This window comes from Emys orbicularis, chromosome 14, assembly GCF_028017835.1.
Source record: "Emys orbicularis isolate rEmyOrb1 chromosome 14, rEmyOrb1.hap1, whole genome shotgun sequence".
NCBI classification, from domain to species: Eukaryota; Metazoa; Chordata; order Testudines; family Emydidae; genus Emys; species Emys orbicularis.
This window is the reverse complement of record NC_088696.1, coordinates 43,056,538-43,080,278: the sequence shown is the minus strand read 5'-3', so window position 1 is coordinate 43,080,278 and position 23,741 is coordinate 43,056,538. Positions and strand designations below refer to the sequence as shown.

At 50.4% G+C, this 23,741-nt stretch overlaps 1 protein-coding gene across 1 annotated transcript in view; it reads left to right on the top strand.

Annotated features, from left to right (window-relative positions):
* VAC14 (VAC14 component of PIKFYVE complex) overlaps window positions 1-23,741 on the top strand; it is a 204,072-nt gene that overhangs the window by 85,138 nt on the left and 95,193 nt on the right. Inside the window, exon 13 of the mRNA XM_065416489.1 lies at window positions 15-165. Within this exon, the coding sequence (XP_065272561.1) occupies window positions 15-165 (151 nt within the window). The remainder of the gene's footprint in view (window positions 1-14; window positions 166-23,741) is intronic.

Here is a 23,741-nt window from a genome sequence, read left to right as displayed (position 1 = left end):
GTGCCTCTTACCAGGTTATCCTGAAGGACCTAGAAGTTTTGGCTGAGATCGCCTCCTCTCCTGCAGGTCAAACAGAAGACCAGGGGCCATGTGATGGCTCTGATATGCGATCCGGCCAATCGGAGTTGCACATTCCCGTCAAAGCCAGCCAGCTGAGGTCCTCTGGTAAGTGCCCTCCTGACAGTGATCTAAATCGCTAGGCACCCTCTCACTTCCTAGTTGCTTCATTTCCCTTCAGGCAAAGTGGCACCTGTCAGATCTGGTCTGGCGGAGAGGGACTCCCTTGGAGTAATGAATCAGTATACCAGTTCCAGCCCCCACATCACTCGAGTATTTTGGGATGCAGAAGAGTATGTTCTCCAGCTGCTTCGTGGCAATCTACTTCAGATCCTATCTACCCATCTGTGGATTCAGCCCCGAAAGCAATCCACGGTGCCTGCAATGTTTTTATATCTGCTAGACGGATCACATTATTGCCACACTTGAATGGGACTGACTTTTTTCAGAATTAAGTCAGTGCCCAAAATAGAACAAATTAAATTCTCCTGATTATAGAAAGGAGACCTGGGGAAGGAGGAGCAGTGAGCTGAGCCATTCATCAGTCAGATGCCATATAAATATGGAGGCCACAAACTTTAAAATGTACCTGTGCCCAGTTTAAGCCACCTTGATTTTTTCCCCAGTTTCTGAGCCTCACAGAAAATGCACTAGATGGTCCAGGTCCAGGATGTTAAGCTGGAGGTTTCCAAAAATGGAGGCACCCAAGATGTAAAGGCCCCACTTGAAAATGTTTTGGCCTGTGTCCATCATGTTACACAGAGATGAAGCCAAGGACACTGGGAATGTATCTCTGTAAAATGAAGTTGTACGTTATCCCGAGAGCCAGGACAGGTGAAATGTTAAAACTGGAGGAGGGGAATCTTCATATTTTGAGGTTTTATAGAAAATGTCATTTACAATTGTTCATGTACCTCTGGAATCCGCCCGCTTCCCCAAACAGCAGTTGAGCCATTGCAGCTGGCAGTCCAGCTCCTCCAGACCCTTCCATCTCACTCCCCTCTCGGGCTGCAGTTCTCTGGAGCTGCCACAGGACTACAGGCGAGGGGGGGGGATTCCCTGCTCCTGGACTCTCACTTGCGCTACCTCTCATTGGGATGAGCCATACTGAGTACACGTCCGCCTGGAACTGGTGAGGAGATCCTCAGCAAGGCTCAGCCGTGCCTCCGCTGCCACTCTCTGTGCTACTGTGGGTACACTATTTATATCTGAGCTAGCGTGAGCACGTGGGTGAGTGGTGGAATCACACCCCTAGCTCCTAGTGTAGCCATAGCCTGCATGAGCACAGTCCTGCATCCTCAGAGCCAGGCATTTCCTGCTGGAGTTAGATTGTCAGCGTCTCAGGGTAGGGGCTGTCTGGTCTCTCTGTAAATAGCCATGCACGTCCATGGCACTTTGCACAAATGCTAATAAAGAGTGGTGCAGCCACCTACGTGCCCTCCTGCCTTCTCTTCCTCGATGCCCACAGACTGCCTCATTGCCAGTAAAGTGTGGGCCCAAAAGCCTACTCAGACCTCTCTAGAATTGTTGCACTATTTCAGCGAACACAACCCTCCCTGCTTCCCGGGTGCAGGCCCGTAGTCGTAGAAGGACTGACGTGCCTAATGGGCTAGTCTGGTGAGAGCCAACACTGCCTCCTCGTGCGAGGTTTTTGTGACTTTTGAAACCTAATGCAGTGCTTTGCGAGTGCTAGTGATCCTGTCTCTGTCCGAGATTGACACTGGGTGGGTGGAGTCGCTTATGCAGCACTGGCCAAACAGCTGCAAAGCTGCATTTTAGATCATGCTGATGATGGCTGTCTGAGGTTTCCTTCCTTGTGGATTATCTAAAAATAGCCCGCAGTATGGCACGTATCCTGAAGACTGCGTGGCCCCTTTAACTGGAACAGAAACTAGGCTTCAATTATTCAAGCATAGTACAAAAAAAATCAAGGGTTTGGAAGAATCTGGCTACATCCGTGTCTAGCTGTTTTCTGTATCTAGAGTGCAAGTCGCTACAGTGTTGTGTGTGTGTGTAGGGTACGCAGGATGCATGTATAATGGTTGCTAATAGTGGGTGCTATAGTTCGGGTTGCTCTCCTTTTGTAAACCTGTTCTCACTTGTTTATAACTTTCTGGCAGATTACTCCTTTTGGGCTGAAATTCTCATGATTTGGCTTTTGCCCAAAAGTAAACTTTTTTGAAAGGGGGGATTTGAGCCAATTGTGTTTTGGTTTCCCTGGAGTTCTATAAGGGTGGCAGTACCGCCCTCTCCTTATTGTGACTGCCCGCATGTTTCACACACAGCTCCAATGACTGCCTGTTCAGATTTAGCACAGGATTAGTCCTTAGCGAGGTGAGGGGTTGCTGCTAGGCTAGGACGCTCTGGGGTTTGAATTTGTAACATTATGGCCTTTTGAAAAGGCCTTTTGGAGCGTGATTAATAGAAAATCTTTGGTCTATGTGGATATGCTCCTTAGTGGCTGCATGGGTCCCATCTCACTGCTGGGGTTGTGTTGCTTCTGCTCAAATTTCCCTAGCACTCCGCTGGGATAGAGCACGGTGACAAAGCCTCTGTCTGCAGGGTGTGCTGGTTCCCTGCTACTTGTCCGCACAAGCTGGTCAGAATAGATGCAAACGTGATGTCCTGATTGTTGGAAAATCAAATCTCCCCCCTACCCCCCCCCCAAACCAAAGAGATGAGCGTACCACTTCCTCTAGGCATGAAGCAGATGCATGTACTGCAGCCATCTGCTCAGACTACTGAAGCTTTACAGGTAGGACACTGTTGCAACTTCAGTATTGGTGGTGGGGGCCAGTAGAGCTCTAGCTGATGTTTTTCCTGTGTGATTTGTTATGATAGGAGAAGGCTAGACTGAAAAGCCATTAGGGAGCTGTGGGGATAGGAGGAGAGGAGCTGCCTGCCCAGGGTAAGGAAGCTGAGGACTCTAGTGTCCCTGAGTGCTCGGGTACCTGTTTGTGGGTATAGGTCACTAAGTCAGGCACTCTTGTAAGTCCAGAAAGTCGTAGCACGTTTCCATTGTTCATGCAGTGTGGCTATTTTTGATCCAAGCTTGCCACCCATTCCTAAGAAAGTGGTGAGGGGTGTGGGGGAAGGGAAGGGGCCTGGGCTGTTCCACGTTCATGCTCTTGCTTCCTTTCTCATGTTTTCCCCGGGATGTGTTTATGCAGTCGTTTCCCTGCCATTGAGATTGGCTTCCTCCAACCATTCACTGGTTGCAATCAGGAAAGCAGCGTCCCTTTTCCTGAGTTCATTCCCAGATTGACTTTTATTTAGATGCTTTGTTCTCCCATGACATAAGGCTAGCTGTGCTCTTACAGCGTCTCAAAATGTAATGAACTTGGAGCTGCCTTTTAAGGACCTGCCTTTTAAGGACCTGCGCTGCGTGGCACATGACGTCCCATTTGTCGCTTGTGTTGTCTGTGGGAAGACCAGCTCCCATTGGCATAGCAAAGATGAGGGGAATAAATTGTCTGATGCTAGCCAGGTGGAAGGACCTTGCTATGGCACACAGCCTTCAGCACATGGCCAGACTCCTGCAGCCAGGGAAGAGCGTGGCGATAGCTAGCTTTCTGCATAGCGGATGGCCCGGTATTTGGCAAACTGTCTAAGGATAGCCAGAGCAAAATGCCTAATTGGGAGGGGGTTGTAGGGAAGTAGCTTGACTAGGCAGAGTGCAAACTGGTGCCATGCAGCCGATCTGTAGTGCACCAATACACTTCAGGGCAGGCTGATTGACCCCTGCTAGCTCAGTCCTTTGGGCCATTCTTGGCCAGACTGGCCAGTCTTGCCATAGTATGTGCTGGCTTTGTGATGTGAGCGAATAGAGGACTAGTGAGGTCCACCAAACTCATTTTATTGGTGCCCTAAGCCACAAAAAGGGGGAGGCTAGAGCCAGAGTCCCACTGCACCCCACACAACCCCTATGTCCATTCATGCTACACATGATTCTGGATCTCTATGGGGGCAGAAATCACTCTCCCTCATCTTCCAGTCTTGGGCTTAGATGATCTCCTTGATACACAACTGTGCCAACCAATTCCTGTATCTCTTAACTCGCAGAAACCCTGGCTCCAGGGACAGCTTCCTCTGGGGGCTATGATGGTCGGTCCTTGATGATTGGGTGGGGGGGGGGATTTCTTCCCAAGGGACATAGAAGGGGAGTAAGTAACATTGCTGAAATATGCTGTGCAAAATACAACAAGCCGTCACACCATTCGTGCCAAATACTCTTCAGCTCAGCTCGGACGGAGCGCCGCAGCTTCCTGGGTAGTGGCAGTAAAGCCAGCCGTGGATGGAAGTGGCATTGACTGACGGATTGCTGTGGGAGGAAGCTGGAACGGAGTAAGCGTATATTGCAGGAGGGGCTGAGAGTGGGGAATGGGGAGTATATTGCAGGCAGGGGCTTAGTGTGGGGAATATGACCAGGTTTCTGTCCAGGGTGGAAGGCATCAGTAGAGGAGGGACCAGTGTGATCGGGGTGTTAGCTGGCTGTAGTGAGAGCCGGGGGAGGGGATTGAAAGCTAGTCTGATCTCCATTGCAGGGAGGGATGCCAGAGCGAGGGAGACAGGGTTCAGTCCCAGGGAAGGATAGCGCCAGAGCGGGACCAGAGCAGAGGTGACCATGCTAGGCAAGGTGCCTGCAGTGGGCACAGGGAGAACCGATGGGAAGTGTTGGGTGGGGGCAGCAGAGGGAGCGGGCTGGGTTTGCTCTCCAGAGAGTAGCAGAGCCTGGCTTCATAAGCCCCCTCACTTGTGTCCCTTATTTACGATGTGCGCTGTGCTTTCCGGTCCCTGCCCCAGAGAGTACCCCAACGGGAGACGCACGCAGACCAAGTTAAGGTTATTTTAGCACTGCTCGGCTGCTGCCCCGCCTGATGACCGCCAGTCTTTTGCACAAACCCTTCCATTCCCAGGGAAGCAGCACACTGGCAACTTGGGTGTTTTTTTTGTTTTTTTTAAACATGATCCCGTTTGGCAGGCTCAGAACATATTCCGGCTTCTGATCACCCATCGCAAGCCTCTTTTGTACATCAGCTCCAGCCACTTTGCTGGACACAAGTGCTCTGAAAATCTTCACCCTCAGCAGTATGAGGTGAATGTGCAAGTGACCTGCTGTAGGCCGGGGCGAAGCTTGGATTCTGCAGTGGGTGGTCTGTCATAGCCCAAGATTCGGTCTCTTGTTTTCTGGCTTTAGTCCCTGACTCCTGTCCCTGGTTAAACAGGGTGAACAGTAGCGACCCTTCCAGGAACACTGAGAATCTGGGTTGTAGCCTTTAGCCACAGTGTGTATTGAGAGCCATACTAGATAGCTGGGTTGTGATTGGTGTCCTGCTTATCTGATCTTCTCAGCGATGAGTTTTTAACAATCGGATGTGTTGGCTCAGGTGTTCCATCAAAATCTGCACCATACATCCAGGGCCGGATTTCCAGTTACACACAGTAGGCACGTGCCTAGTGTGCCGGTGTTCTAGGGGCGCCTAAAAATCCAAAGTTTGCTGCTCCCGGGTCCCGGCCTGGGGTGGAGCCAGGCCGGCTGAGGGTGAGACAGTCCAATGCAGCCCTGCTGGAGCGCTCCTGCCAGCAGGGAAGGCAAAGCAGCCCCTGTGGCAGGGGAAGAGCTCAGCAGTCCAATGCAGGGAACCTGCTGGGCAAGTGGGTTCTGAGGGAGCCTGGCCTGGGCAGGCCCCGCTCCTGTGCCAGCCTGGCTGATCACGCTGCTCCTGAGGGGCCAGGGCGATCCCTGTCTGCGCTGCCGGCTCAGTCACCTCCCAGCAGGCCAGTGAGTGCGGCCAGGGACAGGGGAGAGTGGGTCTCTGGAGGAGGGGGTGCTTGTGGTGGGGCGCTGGGCAGTGGGGGGTTTGTGAGGGGGCGCTGGGCAGTTGTGGTGGATTTGTGTTGTGGGGCGCCTAAAAGTTAAGTGCCCCCCACACCACAGCTGCCAGCCACCACAGGTGGCAGGGGACCCTGGAGCTCCGAGCCCCTGTGGGTGGTGGTGGGGAGCTTGGAGCTGGGGCCCCCATAGCTGTCCAGCCACCTGGGTTGCCTAGGGGCACGCCAGGTGTAAATCCAGCCCTACGTATATAGACCCTCTGCTGTGTCCCATACGTGTCTAGAGGGCCTCCAACAAAAGCGTGCAGGTACCGTACTTAGTGCTGGGCACGGAGAAGCTGTTTGGTGTGTGGGTCCGTTTTCCAGCACTGAACAAGGAACTTTATTAGAATGAGAAACAGGATGATCCCTGTAGCCCCCTTGTCTCTAGAACCTTCCCCAGCCTCTCCTGCCCTCTGCCCTCCCCAGGTAGATGTCCTTATGGGATGTTCACTGCTAGCCTGGCTTTGTAGGTCGATATGCTAATATGCTGTAGCTGTCTTCCTGTCTGCATAGACTTTTTTCCTCAGCCCTTTTATTTTCATGAGCCATTCTGCCCCTCTGGATTGTCTGGTATCCCATGTCTGGCTTTGCAGAACACCAGCATCTTCAGAAGATACAGTATACGGTGCATTCCCAACAAACCAGCTGCCACCATGTTAATCTAGAAGAGGAGCAGAAAATATTCTGTAGGGCCTGAAAATACCAATTGTGGGCAGGGGAGGCATATCTGAATATTTCCATGCAACACAGGGTCTCACTGCTTGTAGATCCTGCCGTAGAGCAGAACGAAAAGGCTCTCTCGGGCTTCATTCCAACTCTTCTAATCTCTCAATTTCTGGCATCACTTGGTGAATGTAGTATGGAAAATGCTTGAATGGTCTAGATCTGATTAAATCAGGGCCTGTTTTTCTGAATTCTAGTGAAGTGGCACATAATCATACCAAATACTACATCCTATTCTTCAAACCCGTTCCAGGTGCCTGCTTAATCAGGGGATAATGAAAAGACTGATGCAGGCAATGTCAACTACCAGGGCTTCTACCCCTCCCACTTCATTTTCAGTTGCGCAAAAAACCCATAATCATCTTTGCGCAGGAAAGTTCAGGGAGGCAGCAGATGTCACAGCTCCAGCCACTTGTACTAATATAAGCCAGGCATGGCAGGGCAGAGCAACCAGGGAGTTTATCAGGCTGCCAGTAACGGGTTTGCTGAACCAAAAGCAGAGAGTTCCTAAAGTCCTGTAGCTTGCAAGATTCCACCCCAGGTTAGTGCAGGTGTGTCTGCAATGGGTCTCTCCTTAAACTAGATATTCTCTCTCGAAGAGAGGTGTGGCAGTGGCTCAGAGGAAGGCTGGCCCAGTGATAGGGGTGCTAGCCTGGGACTTGGGAGACCCAGGTCCAATTCCCTGCCATGCTACTGCCTTCTTACATGACCTGGGGCACTTAAGCCTTGTCTACACTACCAAGTTTTGTCGACAGAGGTGATGTTGACACTCAGAAATCGGCATAATGAAAATCAGAATGTCATGTTCACATTCGCTCCCTCTGTCAGCAAAGCGCATCCAGTGTGGGGGCACTATCATCGACAGTGTGAGCAATGCATTGTGGGTATCTCTCCCACAGTCCAGCTCGACACCTTCTGTCGCTAGGTGTTGTAGGAAGGTGGAGCAGATCACAGAGCATCTGGGGACCAGGCTCAATGTCCCGTGATGCATTGCTTTCTGTCCCAGCACTCCATGGGCTTTCGGCTTTCTTTTGAGGCATTTTTCAACTGCCCTTCTTTGCTGTGCACCCCAGCATCTTTGTGAGAAGGGATGGATCCCGCACTGCTCTCCTATGTTCTGTTATCTGTCATGAAGACATCGTGGATGGCAGTGCAATTAATTGTGAAGTTCCTAACTGAAGAAGACTCCCAATCACCTGACATGCTGCGTGATATGGATAGGACGAACTTTAGATTGCTTTTGGCATTCACAGAACAGCTGCATATGGTAGACCGTCACCTTTTGGCTTGGGAAACAAGCATTGAATGGTGGGATTGTATCGTCATGCAGGTATGGGATGATGAGCAGTGGCTACAGAACTTTCAGATGCGGAAAGTCACCTTCCTGGAACTCTGTGAGTAGGTGCTGGATGACAGTTGAATGTGTCTTTGGCAGATTAAAAGCACGCTGGTGATGCCTTTATGGCAGGTTAGACCTTAATGAGGATAATATTCCCATGGTCATAGCCACGTGCTGTACATTGCATAATCTCTGTGACGCTAAAGGTGAAAGGTTTGCTCAGGGGTGGAGTGCTAAGGCAGACCACTTGGCTGCTGATTTTGAGCTGCCAGATACTAGGGCTATCAGAGGGGCCCAGAGGGGTGCAATTCAAATCAGGGAGGCTTTGAGGCAACACTTTGAAAATGAGAACCAGTAATGTATATCTCTGTGATTGGTGCTTCAATGTTACGTTACATGTAGTTTTCCTAGGAAGTAATAGTGACATTTCGGGCCTTACATTCCAGCAAGCACATGAATAAATTGCCAGTGTAGGTATTGGTAGTGCCTGCTATCTCAATTTGTAGAAAACAAATAAAGATGAGTTAGCATTCAAAAACTTTGCTTTTATTGCACAAGAAACAGCACACACAGACACACAAAGATGCTTGTTGGGAAAGGAGGAACCAGGGAAGGGAAGACTTTCACAGTTGTGTGTAGGTCCAGCTATCATTGTGAAAGCTGTCTGAGGGGGTGGAGTGAAGGGGAAACCGAGAAGTCCTGGAAAGTGGAAAGGACTGTGCAGGAGGAATTTGGGGGGCATGGAAAAGGGTTCTGAATGTGCTGCCAGGGAGGGCGAGCACAGATCTGCTCAGTCTGCAGGATTAAGGACTTCAGCATCTGCGTTTGCTCCTCCATTGCTTTAATCATCCACTCAGTAGCATCCTTAACAAACTCCTGATTCTCTCTTCTGTTCTGCCATTCGGCTTCCCAGCACTCCTTGCATTCCCTTTTCTCTGCACGGCAATACCTCCTAGAACATGTCGTCTTTGTTGCATCTTGGGCGCTTTCTTATCTGGTGGGGACGCTCGGCTGGGGTGTGTGGGGTGCGTTCCTGAAGGCCACATGTGCCAAAGGACAAGGGACAATGCACAGAAGCAGGATTGTTAAATGCACGCACAGCATTGAAACATTTCAGTTAAATACACCTTTTGCAACATAACAATCACTTTCTCCCTGACCCTTGGTAAGCACACATCTCTGCGAACTCCCATTGTATGGTGAGTGCTGGTGGGGGTGCTCCATGTGGGGAAAAGAGCATACACTCTGCAAGGGAAAACATTCTAAAATTCTCCCGCACTTTTCCACAGGCGGGGGTCATTGTAGCAGATATCTCACTGCTAAGGGTAAGCAGGGAAACGAGAGTTCATCTACTCCATGCTTGTGGCTTCCGCCCTGCTCCCTATGCTGCTCACCTGTGTGCCACTTTGGTCCCAGCACAAGTGATTGCCGAATGGTGCGGGAAAGTTTCCTACAATGGGGGAAGGAACAAAGCAGCTCTGCCAAGGAGCCCTCAGCAGAGGATTACCGAGTACCTCCAGGAAACTTTCCTGGAGATCTTTCTGGACGATTCCCGTAAGATCTCAGTGTGCATCAACAACCTGTCCACCGTACCGATTAGCTACATAGGGAAATGTGCAGCTCACAGAAACACAGCCAGCCTCCCACATTTCTATACCCTGAACCCACCTCTGCACTACACAAGCCACAGCCACTTACCAGGTGTCGTCTCTCCTGCTTCTTGCTTGCCGGAGAGCATCTGCTGAGACTGGCTAGACACCTCTGGAGTGGAGAACAGTTCCTGGCTGCCTGCCCCACTGGGCTACCCTACCGTGAGCTCCACATCGTTGTCTAACTCCACCTCTTCATCAAGGACTTCGTCCTCTGCGTTAGGTCCTCTTTCCACCGCCTCCAGGCCTGCCGAAGTATCCCTGGGGCTCTTGGTGGTGGAGGTGGGGTCACCCCTGAGGATAGCGTCCAGCTCCTTCTAGAACCGGCAGAGCTTAGGTGAAGCACCTGAGCTACAGTTTGCCTCCTTTGCCGTATGGTCCGCCGGCCTCAGCTCCTTTAGCTTCACTCTGCACTGCAGCATATGCCGATCACAGCCCTTTTCGCACAAGCTTCGAGAAATCTGCCCGTAGATATCCCAATTCTTACAGCTCAGGCGCAGCTCCCCTTCTACTGATCAGATCCAACAGCTCCGGAATGGTCCAAGCGGGAGAGTGTTTGGTGCGATAATCTGCCATGGTCACCTGGGAAGATGCCATGAGACCTCTCCACGCTGAGCCAGCAGGAAATGGAAGTTCAAAAATTCCCGGGGCTTCTACGGGGGAGGGGCAGATGGTTGCTTACCTGGCTGCCGGGCAGTGGAGTTCAAACTGCTGACCAGAGCGCTCACAATGGGCATTGTGGGACACTTTCTGGAGGCCAATTAAACCAAGCGTGGTGTCTACACTGGCACTTTGTTGACACAAATGTAGAGGAAAAAGATGTATGTCTCTCGTTGGGGTGGTTGTATTTTGTCGCCAAAACGGCATTTTTCCCAACAAAAGTTGCATTGCCGTGTGTACGCATTCACTGTTTTGTCGACAAAACTTGGTAGTGTAGACAAGGCCTTAGACTCTGTCTCAGTTCCCCATCTGTACAATGGGGAAGTAGCAGTGCCTTGCCTCACAGGTGTGTTGTGAGGGTAGATATATTAAAGATTGTGAAATGCTTTGAGATCTGCCCATGAAGCTTCCTCTGGAGGAAGGTCCCGGCCCGGGTTTGAGGCTGGGGGCAAGGCCAGGAGCAGAGCCTCACCTGGCCGCAGGCCCAGCTACCAGCCCCCAAGGCAGCCCAGCTGTGGCTCCGCTCCCGTCCCCAGCCTCGGCCCTGGACCGCGGCTCTGCTCCTACCCCTGGCCGTGGCCCCACTCCCAAACCCAGACCCATCCCCAGCTGCACCCCAGCCTTGGCTCCCTTACTCCTGTCAACGTATGTCCTGTCCCCCCTCACCTCCCTGGCCTGAGCCACAGCCTGGCTCGTGGGGGTAGGCGGGGAGCCGCGGACAGGGGTAAGGTGCGGGTGACCCTCAAAAGTTTGGGGACTGTTGGTGCAAGTGCTACACCATATTTATTTCTTGACTGTTTCCTTTCCTTCAATAGAACTGTGTTTTGATGCAATGTAGGTATAGATCTGAAATGTCCTGATAAAGTCTCACTTGTCTGTTTTCGTTCCTTCTGTGGGTTCATTATATATCCCCTGAATTACCCTTCTATACTACACTGCATCCCTCTGCTTCTCTGAACCCCCTTCCCATTCATTCCTAAAAGCATAGTGGGGAGGCAGTATTAGCCACTGCCCTGCTCCAAGCTCTTTATCAAATTTGGCTGCTGGCCCTCCCACAGCTGTGCCAGATGTTTTCTTCTCATGCAAATTATCTGCTACATATTCCTGCTGTGTTCCTATTGTTGCTTATTGATTTATCTTCCAAAACAGAGTAAATCTGTGGTGGATTCACAAGGCTTTCCCAGATTAGACGTGGGCCTCCTTTCTGCAGGACAGGGATACAGCCCTCTGCCTACCTTTAATCAGAGCCTTGGGCAAGTATTCCCTGCCCCCACCCTCACTGCATGGCTTGGCTTTGAAAGGGCCACTGCTGCATAAGTGATCTTTAACATCCGATTAAAATGCTACTAAACCCTCTAGCTGAGCCTGTGGAAAATGCCCTCCCTGCTCTTTGCCAAGATGTGTCCAAGCAACAAAAACCTCCCGTGCACTCTGCTTCATCCTGCCCAACTCCGCTTGTGATGCTGCAGCAGCCCCATCGGGTCTCTAACGTCCTGAGCTCGGCCTGATGATATTGCGGGCAGGCTGTAGAGTAACCAGTTTGAGATGTTAAAGTCTTGCATTTGGGGAAGGAAATGCAGAGGAGAAAGGGGATGGGTACTGGTTATGGCAGGGATTCGGTAGCTGCCTTGCCAGTGCTTGTTTGCAAAAGCGCAGCAGTGCATATAAAGCCCAGTGCTCAAGGGGACAGCCGTCCAGTGTTGGTTCTGGATGGACGGCTCTGGAGCCTGCGGCCTGGTCTCTGCTGAAAAGCTGGATCTGCATAGCTGTGTCATTCGGGGGCAGAGGGGCTGAAAACCCACACCCCGACCAACATAGCTGTGCCAACCTGGATTTGTCTACACTGGGCTTCCATCAACATAGCTAATGTCGTTCGGGGAGCTGGTGTTCCTATGCCGATGGATAAACTCCTTCCAGCCGTGTAGGCCGGATCTACACTGTGGGGCTATGCCGGCAGAGGCTTTGTAGTGTAGACATACCCTTAAATGGCTGTTCCCCTGGAAGAGATAGAAAATGGACAGCAGCAGGGACAGCACCCCCTGCCAGCATGCCTCAGCCCTGATCGGGGAGGTACCTTGTCTGGGGCGAGGAGGTAAGTTAGTACCCATGCTCCTTCGGTCCTTGGAGGCGGTGGCTTTTGTGATGTGAGGACCCAGGCTGAGACCACCCGTAGGCTACCAGATAGTGCTGTGAGAATTTGCAGTCACTAGTGAGCTAGACTGGATTTGAACTTAGACACAAGAGGTACGCTAGCCTATTGCCAGTCCCCGGAGCCATTTTGTCCCTGGGAACCCAGTGGTGTATTCAGAGTATGAGGAATCACAAGTGAAATTAGTTTGGTCTCGACATAGTTTCATTAGGCTCTCGAACACACCGCAGAAACCACTCTTCAGTTCTTGAGGCCAATTAGTATGCTGGGGATACTCAATCGCGTTGGAGGGGCAGAGCGGGGGAATAGTTTTCCCCAGGACTCCTTTCTGTATGGAAAGCTCATACAATGTGTGTGCCGTTGTGACCACGAAAGGGGACAGGTATAGTTCAGATGTTTGCATGGGCGTTTGCTTTTCTCACGAATATCCTGTCCCCTGCAGAGGGGAGAGGAGCCGCCTGGCACAGCCGAGCGGCCGACATCTTAGCCTCGGTTTTGCTGAACTGCAAATTGCGTTTGTTTTTGAATGGATCTATTTTTATCCTACCACACCAGGCTCCTCCATGTCGTATTTACAAAGCTAAAACCCAAAACATCCCAGAGAAGCTCGCTGGGGAGACATTTTGCAGATTCTCGTGCCAGCACATCAGGTTTCACTTAACAACATCTGCTGATGCTGGCTCCCATGCCTTCGACAGCGCGTGAACTGGGCCTTGTGCATGTGAAGTGCTCCTGACGAGGTTTCTCTCTGCTTGAGCTGTTGCACTAGTCCAGGTGTGACCAAAAGGAGATTCACGTTTTCAGCTTGACCGAGATCAGACAAGCCAAGGAGAGTGCTCAGCTATTCAGTTCCCTGTTCTGCCACAGGCTTCTTGTGTGACCTTGGGCCAGTCCCAGTCAGTGCCTCAGTTTCCCCATCAGTAAAATGGGGATAATAGTACCTCCTGGGCTATTGGGAGGATATATGCATTAAAGATTAGGAAGGGCTCAGATACTGCAGTCTTAGGAGCCAGATAAGTACCCTGAGATATCTTGACTGATACAAAGGTAATGGGCACCATAAGCACCTAAATACCTGACCCATGTCTATTTATTCTGTGCCCATCAGCATTGCATCTCTGTTCCTCTATCAGTCATAAATAAGCAGATTTGTATGTTCCCAGCTCTTCCTTTTTTCCAGTAACAGGAAGAGTTCTCAGGAACTCCCTGATGTTATCCTGCTAGTCTCCATCGGAGAGCAGGCTCTCAGTTTTGGCATTATAAAGCATCCCAGTCTCTGCACGCCTACTCCGCTTTTAACAAACTGGGGGGTGTTAACTTCAAATCTCGCCAATTTTAAAGAGTTAACATAGTTTCAGGAACTGCCCCCGCCCACCAGTGGCTGCCATGGTTTTAGAATCACCTTGATTTGTAAAGTATCTGGGTATCTTGATTTGTAAATGTCTCCCTCACCTTCTGTCTGCTGTGAATGGCCCACACAAAGTGGGAAAAGGGGCTGACTGCTCAAGGGAAGGAGTGTGACAGACTAGATAAATGCATAAAGTAAATTGGAAAGAACAGAATTATTCCGCTGGTCTGTCAGGCCTGGTGCATGCATGCAGCTACACCAGTTCAACTAAGGCATGTTTACATGGTTTTTGTTAAACCCCACTGCAAATGCCTGTGTGGACATTCTTAAACTGATTTTAAACCTGGCTTATATTGATTTAAATATTTATTGATATTCAGTAAGGAATCAACTGAAGCTAAATTGATATAATCCCAGTTTAAAGCAATTTTAAAGGGTCCACACCAGTTTAACTAAACTGGTTTTAAACTGATTTTGGTTAAACTAGTGCAACTTCATGTGTAGACTCAGCTTCCAGGGGTGTTTGAGACAATGGCAGGCTTTCAAAAAAGGAAACTCTCCTTTCAAAGTCCATATCCCTTTAACTTTTTGAAAAGTCTCTCAAGTAATTTGAGGAAATTTCCTTCCCAGCCAGAGCTAAGGAGATTGCTCAGTCCATCAAGTGATCTGATTGCCTGCACATTCAGGGTTGCTATATAATATATATTTATAAGGACTTTAATATAGATTTCTAATTGCCTGTCTCTTTTGATTTATAATACACCCTCGTGAGTGATTGGAGCATATCAGTGCCACGAGCCACAGATGAATGTTTCGAATTGCCCAGGCAGCAGGAGGCATTTTATAATTCCAGAAAGAGACAAGTAGCTGACCAAGCGCTGAAACACACAAGGTATGCTGTACTGTAACTGAATACGACAGGAGGCGCTTGGTCTGGTTGCAGAGTATTCGGAAGGTCTCGGTTATATTCCTGGCTCTACCTTCGACTCAGCGTGGCCTTAAAAACCCATCTCTAAAATGGAGATACCAGGCTTGGTTCATTATTTAGAAACTGCTTTTGGATCCTCGGATGGAAGGTCCTGGAAAAGTGCCATGTGCCACTGCACGGTAAGAAAGAGGAGTTCTTCGCATGCTTGCTCATGTCGGTTCCAAGTAGGTATGCTCAGTGGTCAGAAGGTTTTTTCCCCCAGTGGTACCTGTCGGGTCGGCTGTGGAGCCCCCTGAAGTTGTGCCTTTGTGGCGGTGTATATAGGTCCTTGCCTACCCACCGCCTCTCCAGTTCCTTCCTACCGCTCGTGACGGTCATTGGAGCTGCTGCTTCTCTTCCTTACTATGGCAAGTGATCCCCTAGTGGACTTTTCCTATTTGTACCTGTAAATAGCTTTTACTTAGTTAGTGTTTCAGTATTTTAGTTAGTTAAGTTTCTGTTGGGGTTTTCCCCCATCACGGGATTGTTTAGTCTGCAGAAGAGAAGAATGAGGGGGGATTTGATAGCTGCTTTCAACTACCTGAAAGGGAGTTCCAAAGAGGATGGATCTAGACTGTTCTCAGTGGGTAGCAGATGACAGAACAAGGAGCAATGGTCTCAAGTTGCAGTGGGGGAGGTTTAGGTTGGATATTAGGAAACACTATTTCACTAGGAGGGTGGTGAAGCACTGGAATGGGTTACCTAGGGAGGTGGTGGAATCTCCTTCCTTAGAGGTTTTTAAGGTCAGGCTTGACAAAGCCCTGGCTGGGATGATTTAGTTGGTGTTGGTCCTGCTTTGAGCAGGGGGTTGGACTAGATACCTCCTGAGGTCCCTTCCAACCCTGCTGTTCTATGGTTCTATGCCTCGGTCTCAAGGCTTCAAACCGTGCGGGTCCTGCCAGAAGCCTAGGCCCAGGGGAGACCCTCAAGCTCCTGCTTAAAGTGCTTGAGAAAAGCCCACCAGACTGACAAGTAAGACCTGCAGAGGCTTCTGCCCAAGAACCAATGATGAGAGGGACGTTAGGTTAAAACTTCTCCTCATGGAGTCAGCTCTTTGTCCCTAGCCGGCACCGCCGGGGTCGGGCCTGAAGCCCAGCACGTCAGTGCGGAGCGAGGGAGGGGTGGCGCTGCCAAAGGACTCGTGATCTAGAGACCCGCGGCACTGCCGCTCTCTGGCACCGAAGACGAGCCCTGCAGCGCCTGGCACCGCTCGCACTTGCTGCTGCCACACACAGCAGAAGAGAGCCGAGGGGGCGCTTGCCCCCAGTTAGAGCAGTGGAGCGGGAAAGCACTTGCAGAGTGTGTCCTGTGCTGGAACACGCTGCCGCTGCTCCGGCGAAACCAGCACTGTTGACTCCAGCCTCGCAGGGAGGTCCGTCGAGTCTGGTCCCATTGAACTCCCCGCATGGGAGAGCCAGATGGAGGAGCTGGATCTTCGGTCCACCCCGGACACGTTTGCGGCAGCCAGGGACCTCCTGGCGATGACAGCTCCGCAGTCCCCAGCACCAGCAGCCCCCAGAACCACGCAGAGGAGCTGTGTTTCCAAGGGTAAAGTGGCCTTGATGTGACACCGGTCGCCCTCCCCTCGGCACCACTCTCCAGCACCGCCATGGTCACCACGGTTGGATTCGTCTTTGGGGTCAGAGACGGAGTCCTACATTTTGAGGCAGAGCCAGCACTGCTCTCGTCACCATTCGAGACAAGAGGAGGGGCAGCAAATCCCTATGGTGCCATGGTCACCACAATGGCAGGTGCTGACACAGTGCCACTTTTGCACCCTGTGGGCATATTACCAAGCCCAGGAGCTGAGCTCCAGATCACTGTCAATCGCCTTGGAAAGGCAGGCCCCCCCATCATCCTCCATGGTGCGGGAACCTCCAAGAGGCTCAGAGACCAGCATCCAAGCCAGCACCGAGGCTGATGCCGGCACTGAGACCGGGGTTGGTGCTGCCCCCAGCACCCCACAAGAAGTATCAGCGCGGGAGGATCCCTGCGAGTTGAAGGGTCATGAGGATCCGGTGCTGCCAAGGGCATCATCCTCCCCAAATGAGGCAGTAGTGGGCTCGTCTGCCACATTGCCGGCTATGGACAACAGAGCCCACCAGGAGCTTCTTAGAAGAGGGCACAAAATTTGGGCCTCCAGGCAGAGGAGGTGTCAGAAGAAACTGATCCTATGGTGGACGTTCTAACTCCTGAAGGCCTTTCATGGGTGGCCTGACCCCTGATTAAGACCATCCAAAATACCACCAAGACTCTCTATGGCAAACTCCTGCCTCTCTTCCTCCCATGGCCAAAGGAGTGGAAAGGAAGTATTTTGTACCCTCAAAGGGATTTGAATACCTGTTCACCCACCCTCAGCCGGGCACAGTGGTTGTTGCGGTGGCAAATGAAAAGGAGAGGCAAGGGCAGCAGGGACTGACACCCAAATCTAAGGAGGCAAAGAAGCTGGACCTCTTTAGCCGTAAGGTCTATTCCACTGGGAGGCTTTAGCTTCGGGTTGCCAACCAACAAGTGGTTCTCAGCCGCTATAATTTTAACTCTTGGGACACTTTTTGTCCAAGTTCAAGGAGTTGCTCCCAGCTGATTCTTGGTCCGACTTCGGAGCCATCCTTGAAGAGGGCAAGATTCTTGCAAGGACCTTCTTGCAAGCTACACTGGACTCAGCGGACTTGGTGACCTGCATGATGTCCACTGTTATAGCCACGTGAAGAAACTCGTGGCTGCAGATTTCGGGCCTCCCGCACAAGGTCCAACAAACAAGTCAAGACTTGCCCTTCAACACCTCGGGTCTGTTCTCGGAACAAGCAGACTCTAAAGGACTCCCTACACCAGCCCCAGAAAGGAAACATTTCAAGCCTCAGCCTCCACCACACTTCTACCCTGCTCAGGCCTGACAAGATTACAACAGGAAGCAGGGCAGGAGTAATAGGCGAAAGCCTCCATAGCCCTCTTCCAACCAGGGCCGGAGCTCGGCAAGGCAGTCTTCAGCCCCCAAGCAAAACTTTTGACGGTGCACCCGGCAGCAACACACCAGGCAGAATCCCGGATCCTTCTCCCTGTTTCGTGAATCATTTATCCCATTTCTACCATGCCTGGGCCCAGATTACCTTGGACCAGTGGGTCTTACGCACAGTACAGTTGGAATATTCTCTCCAGTTCTGTTCCCTTCCTCCTTCCCATCCCCCTTCTGGTCCCTCTTCAGGGACCCTTTTCACGAGCAACTTCTCATACAGGATGTGCAAGTGCTCCTGGAAGCTGGAGCCGGAGAAGAGGTCCCGCAGGAGTTCTGGGGCAAGGGGTTTTATTCCCGATATTTCCTAATCTCGAAAGCCAAAGGTGGGCTAAGGCCAATTTTGGACCTGTGGAACTGAACAGAGTAATGAAAAAGCTGAAGTTCTGCATGGTCTCCCTGGCTTTCATTATTTCTTCCCTGGATCTGGGGGATTGGTTTGCTGCTCTCAACTTGAAAGATGCATATTTCCACGTGTCAATAATACTGTCTCATGAGCAGTTCCTCCACTTCGTGGTCAACAACGCCCTTTATCAGTTCACGGTTCTCCTTTTCGGGCTATCGTGAACACTCGGGTGTTCACCAAGTGCATGTTGGTTGTAGTCACTTTTCTGAGGAGGCAATAGGTACAAGTATTCCCGTACCTAGACGACTGGCTTATCAGGGGCCGTACCAAAGCCCAGATGGAACCGTCACGTGTAAAGATTGGCTTTCGAAGAGCTTAGACTAATACTGAATATGCCAAAATCAACTGTAACCCCCACCCAGAGGATAGAGTTCATCGGAGCTCTCCTAGACTCAGATCAAACTATTCCTTCTGGAATCCCGTTTGCTGACTATGGGCACCAAGTGGAAACTGTTCACATGTTGGGCTTCGGACCAAAATCTTCGTCCCGAACAGGCCTCACTCCAGTCAATCCTAGACTATCTTTTGCATCTCAAGCTCCGGGGCCTGTCTCTTTCGTTGGTTAAGGTCTACTTGGCTGCTATTTCAACCTTCCCCCCCTCCGGTACAGGGCAGGTCAGTCTTTGCTCATGACATGATGGTCCGGTTTCTAAAAGGTCTGGAGCGGCTCTACCCTCAAGTGCATGACCCTGTCCCACCTTGGGACCTGAACCTTGTGCTGTCAAGGCTCCCGAGTCTTCCCTTTGAGCGACTGGCTTCTGTTCCCTTCTGCTGCTCTCATCGAAGGTCTCCTTTCTGGTGGCGATATCCTCAGCCCATAGGGTCTCTGAAATTAGAGCACTCATCTAGGAACCACTGTATACAGTGTTCTATAAGGACAAAGTTCAACGGCGGCCGCACTCAGCCTTTCTGTCCAAGGTAGTTTTGCAGCTTCATACTAACCAGGGCATGTATTTACCGGTCTTCTTTCCGAAACTTCATAAGTCAGACGAGGAGCATAGACTGCACTCTCTCGACATCAGGAGATCACTAGCCTTTTATATTGAAAGGACTAAGCTGTTTCGTAAGTCGATGCAGCTCTTTGTGGCGGTGGCGGACAGAATGAAGAGCCTTTCTGTTCTGCTCAGAGAATTTCATCGGGGATAACCGCCTGCATCAGGCTTTGCTCTGAACAGTTAAACGTGCCACTGCCGGCGATCGTAACCGATCCTTCGACCAGAGCACAAGCCTTGTCGGCAGCCTTTTTGTCCCAGGTGGCGATTCAAGCTATCTGCAGGGCCTCTGCCTGGTCATCCATCCGTACGTTCATGTCCCATTACACGATCACCCAGCAGGCCTGGGACGATGCTGGCTTCGGTAGAGCAGCAATGCAAGCTGCACAACTGTGAACTCTGAGCCCACCTCCAGGGATACTGCTTGTGAGTCGCCTAGAATGGAATCGACATGAACAAACACTTGAAGAAAAACGGTTGCCTACCTTTTGTAACTGTTGTTCTTCGCGGTGTGTTGCTCCTGTCCATTCCATGACCCGTCCTCCTTTCCCGCTGACAGGTTGCCGGCAAGAAGGACCTGAGAGGGTGCAGGCCCGGCGGCACATGAGCGTGGGGCTCAAGAGGGCGCCAGAGCCAGCCCTACGGATACCGCTAAGGCAAACAATTCTGACAGCGGTGCCTGTGGGCGTGCACAGCCCTAGAATGGAATGAACATAAGCAACACGTCTCGAACAACAGTTACGAAAGGTAGGTAACCGTTTTTTCTTCCAAACAGCTGACCATTGCAAATACCATGTGTCTTTTCTAAGTGCCTTTTCTTTGATTTGCATGCGCAAATCAGCAGGGGGAAGAAGTGCTTTAAAGCTGGTGTGGCCGTTGTTGCAGTGGGTTTTGCAGCTTTACAATTCAAATGAGCTGTTTGACATTATGTACCGAGAATCTGGAAAGTGAGCTCGGAGCCTCATCTGGGCTGGGTTTCTCCCGATACTTTCTGAAGAGCTGAGAATGTGCACTCTGCCTGCAGTTCTAATTCTGTGTTCTTGCAGGGTCACTCTTTTCAAGGGGAAGATGTGCTTCCCACACCTCTTCGTTCTGTTGCTTATACAATGAAGGAGCTGTATGTCCCATCACTCCTACTTTCCTTCCAACCATCAGCACTTATCCAAACAGTGGTTATAAGGATCACGGCTGGTCATGAACTCTTCAGAGCTGCAACTTCCTTTTCCAACCTACACTACTCATCCTGTGTTGAGTGTGCAGATGCTTCAGCTCTCTGGTGAAAGGTCTGGCATTTTTCTTGGATCCCATTCAGGAACTATGTCGAGCGAAGATTTAGGATTTTACTGTGTTCCAGGGAGACTTCTCAGCCAAGCTTTGGGAGAGAGGAGGTGAAGAGTACAGGGTCTGCACCCATGTTAAATGCCTACACTCTTCATTTTGGTCCACAAGAACATTGGACGTTCCTGTTTGCTCTAATTAATGCCACTGAAGCCAAGCTCTAGAGTTGGTGTTTGCAGCGCATATGAGCAGAGACGGTTCTTCATACAGCTACCCACACTCCAACCAAAGAGCAGCAAAGCGCTTGTGTTCTTTGTTGTCAGCATCATGATCAGTAAGTTCGCAGCCGATCTGGCAGGTTACAAATCTGCAAAGTCTAGGCTTAAAAAAAGTGTAAACTTCAATTAATTAATCCACAGTTTTCTTAACACCTCTTCCCGCCTGTGTCTCACGCATCTTCATATAAATACTGGAGTGCTGATCCTAGGATTTTATTGCTCTAGAATGTGCAAGCACCTTGCGGTGACAGAAGGTGAGTGGGAAGGCCATGGAGTTAGAATAGCATTGAAACCATAATATGAATGAGATCTTGGGCGGTAGGTGGGTAGTTCTGAGTGGGGATATGGCTTTGCCTTCTCTAACCTTGTTGTCTCACATCTTGTTTCCATGTAGCAATCTTATAGGTCCATGAAGCTCTCCATATACAAAGCTTGTGAACTCTGTCATGGTGGGCACACACCTTCATGCAAAAGAGATGTTCAGAGGGTTTGGGAACCATTCAGGAGAAGTGTCACCTTTCTCCAAACATACTTCTGTGAAAACACTATCCAATCTGCTTCAATTGCAGTGCTTCTAAACTGATATGTAATTCCAGGCTGGAAAGTGTTTGATCTTTGGTTTGCAGGATGAAGGAACGTACCTGAAAGTAAATGAAATCTCATGGCAGGTAGGTTGTTTTCAGCTCTATGGGATGTCTTCTCTGGCTGTGGAGCAATGGCCATCTCTTGTAGTCCACTTAGATTGTAAGACCCTTGGGGCAGGGACTGTCCTCTTGTTTGTTTGTGCAGCGCCTTGCACAGTGGGTCCTGATCTGTGACTAGGGCTCCTCGGTGCTCTGCAAATACAAATAATAAACATGAATAGGCTGCTGCGTGTTTGGGGTTCGCTGTAGAGCTAAGCACAGCAAGGTGGCCTGGGGAGAGGCAGGGCAGCTAATGAAATAAGTAGCTGGCAAGAAGAACTCCAATGGTTAACTTGATGGCAGTATTTAAAGACACCCCAGAGAAGCACGTGGCTGATTGCTGGCTGGGAATGCTTAGGATGCAATGACGCTCCACCGCAAAGGAGATGGAAGAGCCAACTGAACCTGTCAGTCTCTGAAATCTCATTGTGAAAATGACCTTCATGTACAGAGCTTATACAATGCCTGTCAGAAAACCCTACAACTTTCCAAATGAAGCCCCCAAGAGAGGGCTACCAAGAATTAAAGGGAGCATGGGAGGAAGGTATTGATCCAACAGTGCTCTACCCGAGTAAGCTCAGGATATTCTCTAATGGGAATGTGTTGTTGTCCAGTACCCATCTGTTCCACCCGTGTGTAAAGTGAGGGTGCAATTCCCTTTCTGGTTCAGTCACAGTACTCCTAGACACAAGGGGTCTCTTGCTATTTATTGACAAATGGACCTTTTTCATTGAAAAGTTCCAAGAGAAGAATGCAAGGTCTTTTCAGCTCTTTGGCCATGTACAGCTGTAATACTACATTTTTCAAAGTTTGCCTTTGTTCCCAACCTGGCATCTTCATATTTCTCCCTCTGCAAGAAAGAAGGTGAAGCTGGGATAGCTCTTTTGTCCAAAATTTTGGTGGATATATTCTATAGCTAGTGACATTTTTTTGCATAGGTTTATGTTGCTGAGAAAAATCCAGTGCAGTTTTGGATAAACACATAATTAAGCACTAAAAGACCTTGATAGCTGGCAAGGTACCAAGGTACCTCTGCTTCCCCACCCCCAAAATGGGAGATGACTTCCCCTTTTTCTCCATGTTGTCATGGACTTCCTACAGCAACAGATTGCTCTTGAAAGTGATAGGTTTAGCCTAACTGCACATAGGTGCTTCCCTTCCCTTCTCCCTCCTTCTCCGGATGCTCTTCCCCTGGAGGCACTGGTACACCCCACCTTACTTGGATTCCAGGGGGAAAAACTGGACCAGTATTTGGATCTCAATGGCTCTGCAGAACACAGATAAAGGGCAAATGCTTGATGGTGATGCTTGCATGCATAAAGCTGAGCTGACTGTCGATGTGCCATGGGAGAACCATTCCTTCTTGATCTCAAATTTTGCTGAGACATGGGGAGGGAGTTTCTCAGTCACTAGCAACCAAGTCCTGAAATCCCACAACAGAACCCTCTCAACAAAATAAAATATTACAATGCTTCTGTGCTCACCTCTCCTCTACAGCTGTGTGACCTGGACACCATACAAATGGCATATCAAACAGCTAGAGGCCTTCCATATGCGGTCTCTGCGCCATTATGGGGAGCCGCTGTCAAGACAAAATTACCAACCTGGAGGTTCTCCAAAAGTCAAATGCCACAAGCATCGAAACCATGCTGATAAAAGCCCAGCTACGCTGGGTTGGACACGTCATTCGGATGCCTGAACATCGACTCCCCAGAAAAATGTTCTGTGGAGAATTGGCACAAGGACACCGGAATCAAGGCTGCCCCAGAAAGCGCTACAAGGACAGCATGAAGAACAGCACACACGTTGGTGCAATAAAACTGGGATAATCTCGAGAAGGCTGCATTAAATAGATCAGCCTAGCGACACACAACACTAAGACGTAGGTGGGCCTTGCATTGAGAGTCAAAGATCAGATCATAGTTTGTTCCTTTCTTGTGGAAGGGAGCCCTGTAGCTGGGGGCCTGCTGCTGAGAGAGACCACTTCCCAGCACAGGCTCGCTGTGTCCTTGACACTGTCCATTCCGGAGCGCTGGAGGAACTCAGCGGACGTGGTCATGAGGAGAGAGAGGCCTCCTCTGAGAAGGGTCTGACCTTTAGGTCCAAATTTCTGCCTGAGCGGGTGAAGAGATGAGGGCCTGATGGGGATGGAGTATGGTTGGGGAAAATCCTGCCTCAATGGGTGGAGCTGGTGTGACCAAGGGCATCCGCTTTCAAGTTTCCAGATCCCCAACTGTCAACCTCTCTGGTGCTGAAACACGTGTCTGTCTCCATCCTGACTGGGGTTTTTCCAGGCTGCACAGCTCACTGCCTCCTCTCTGGTTCTCC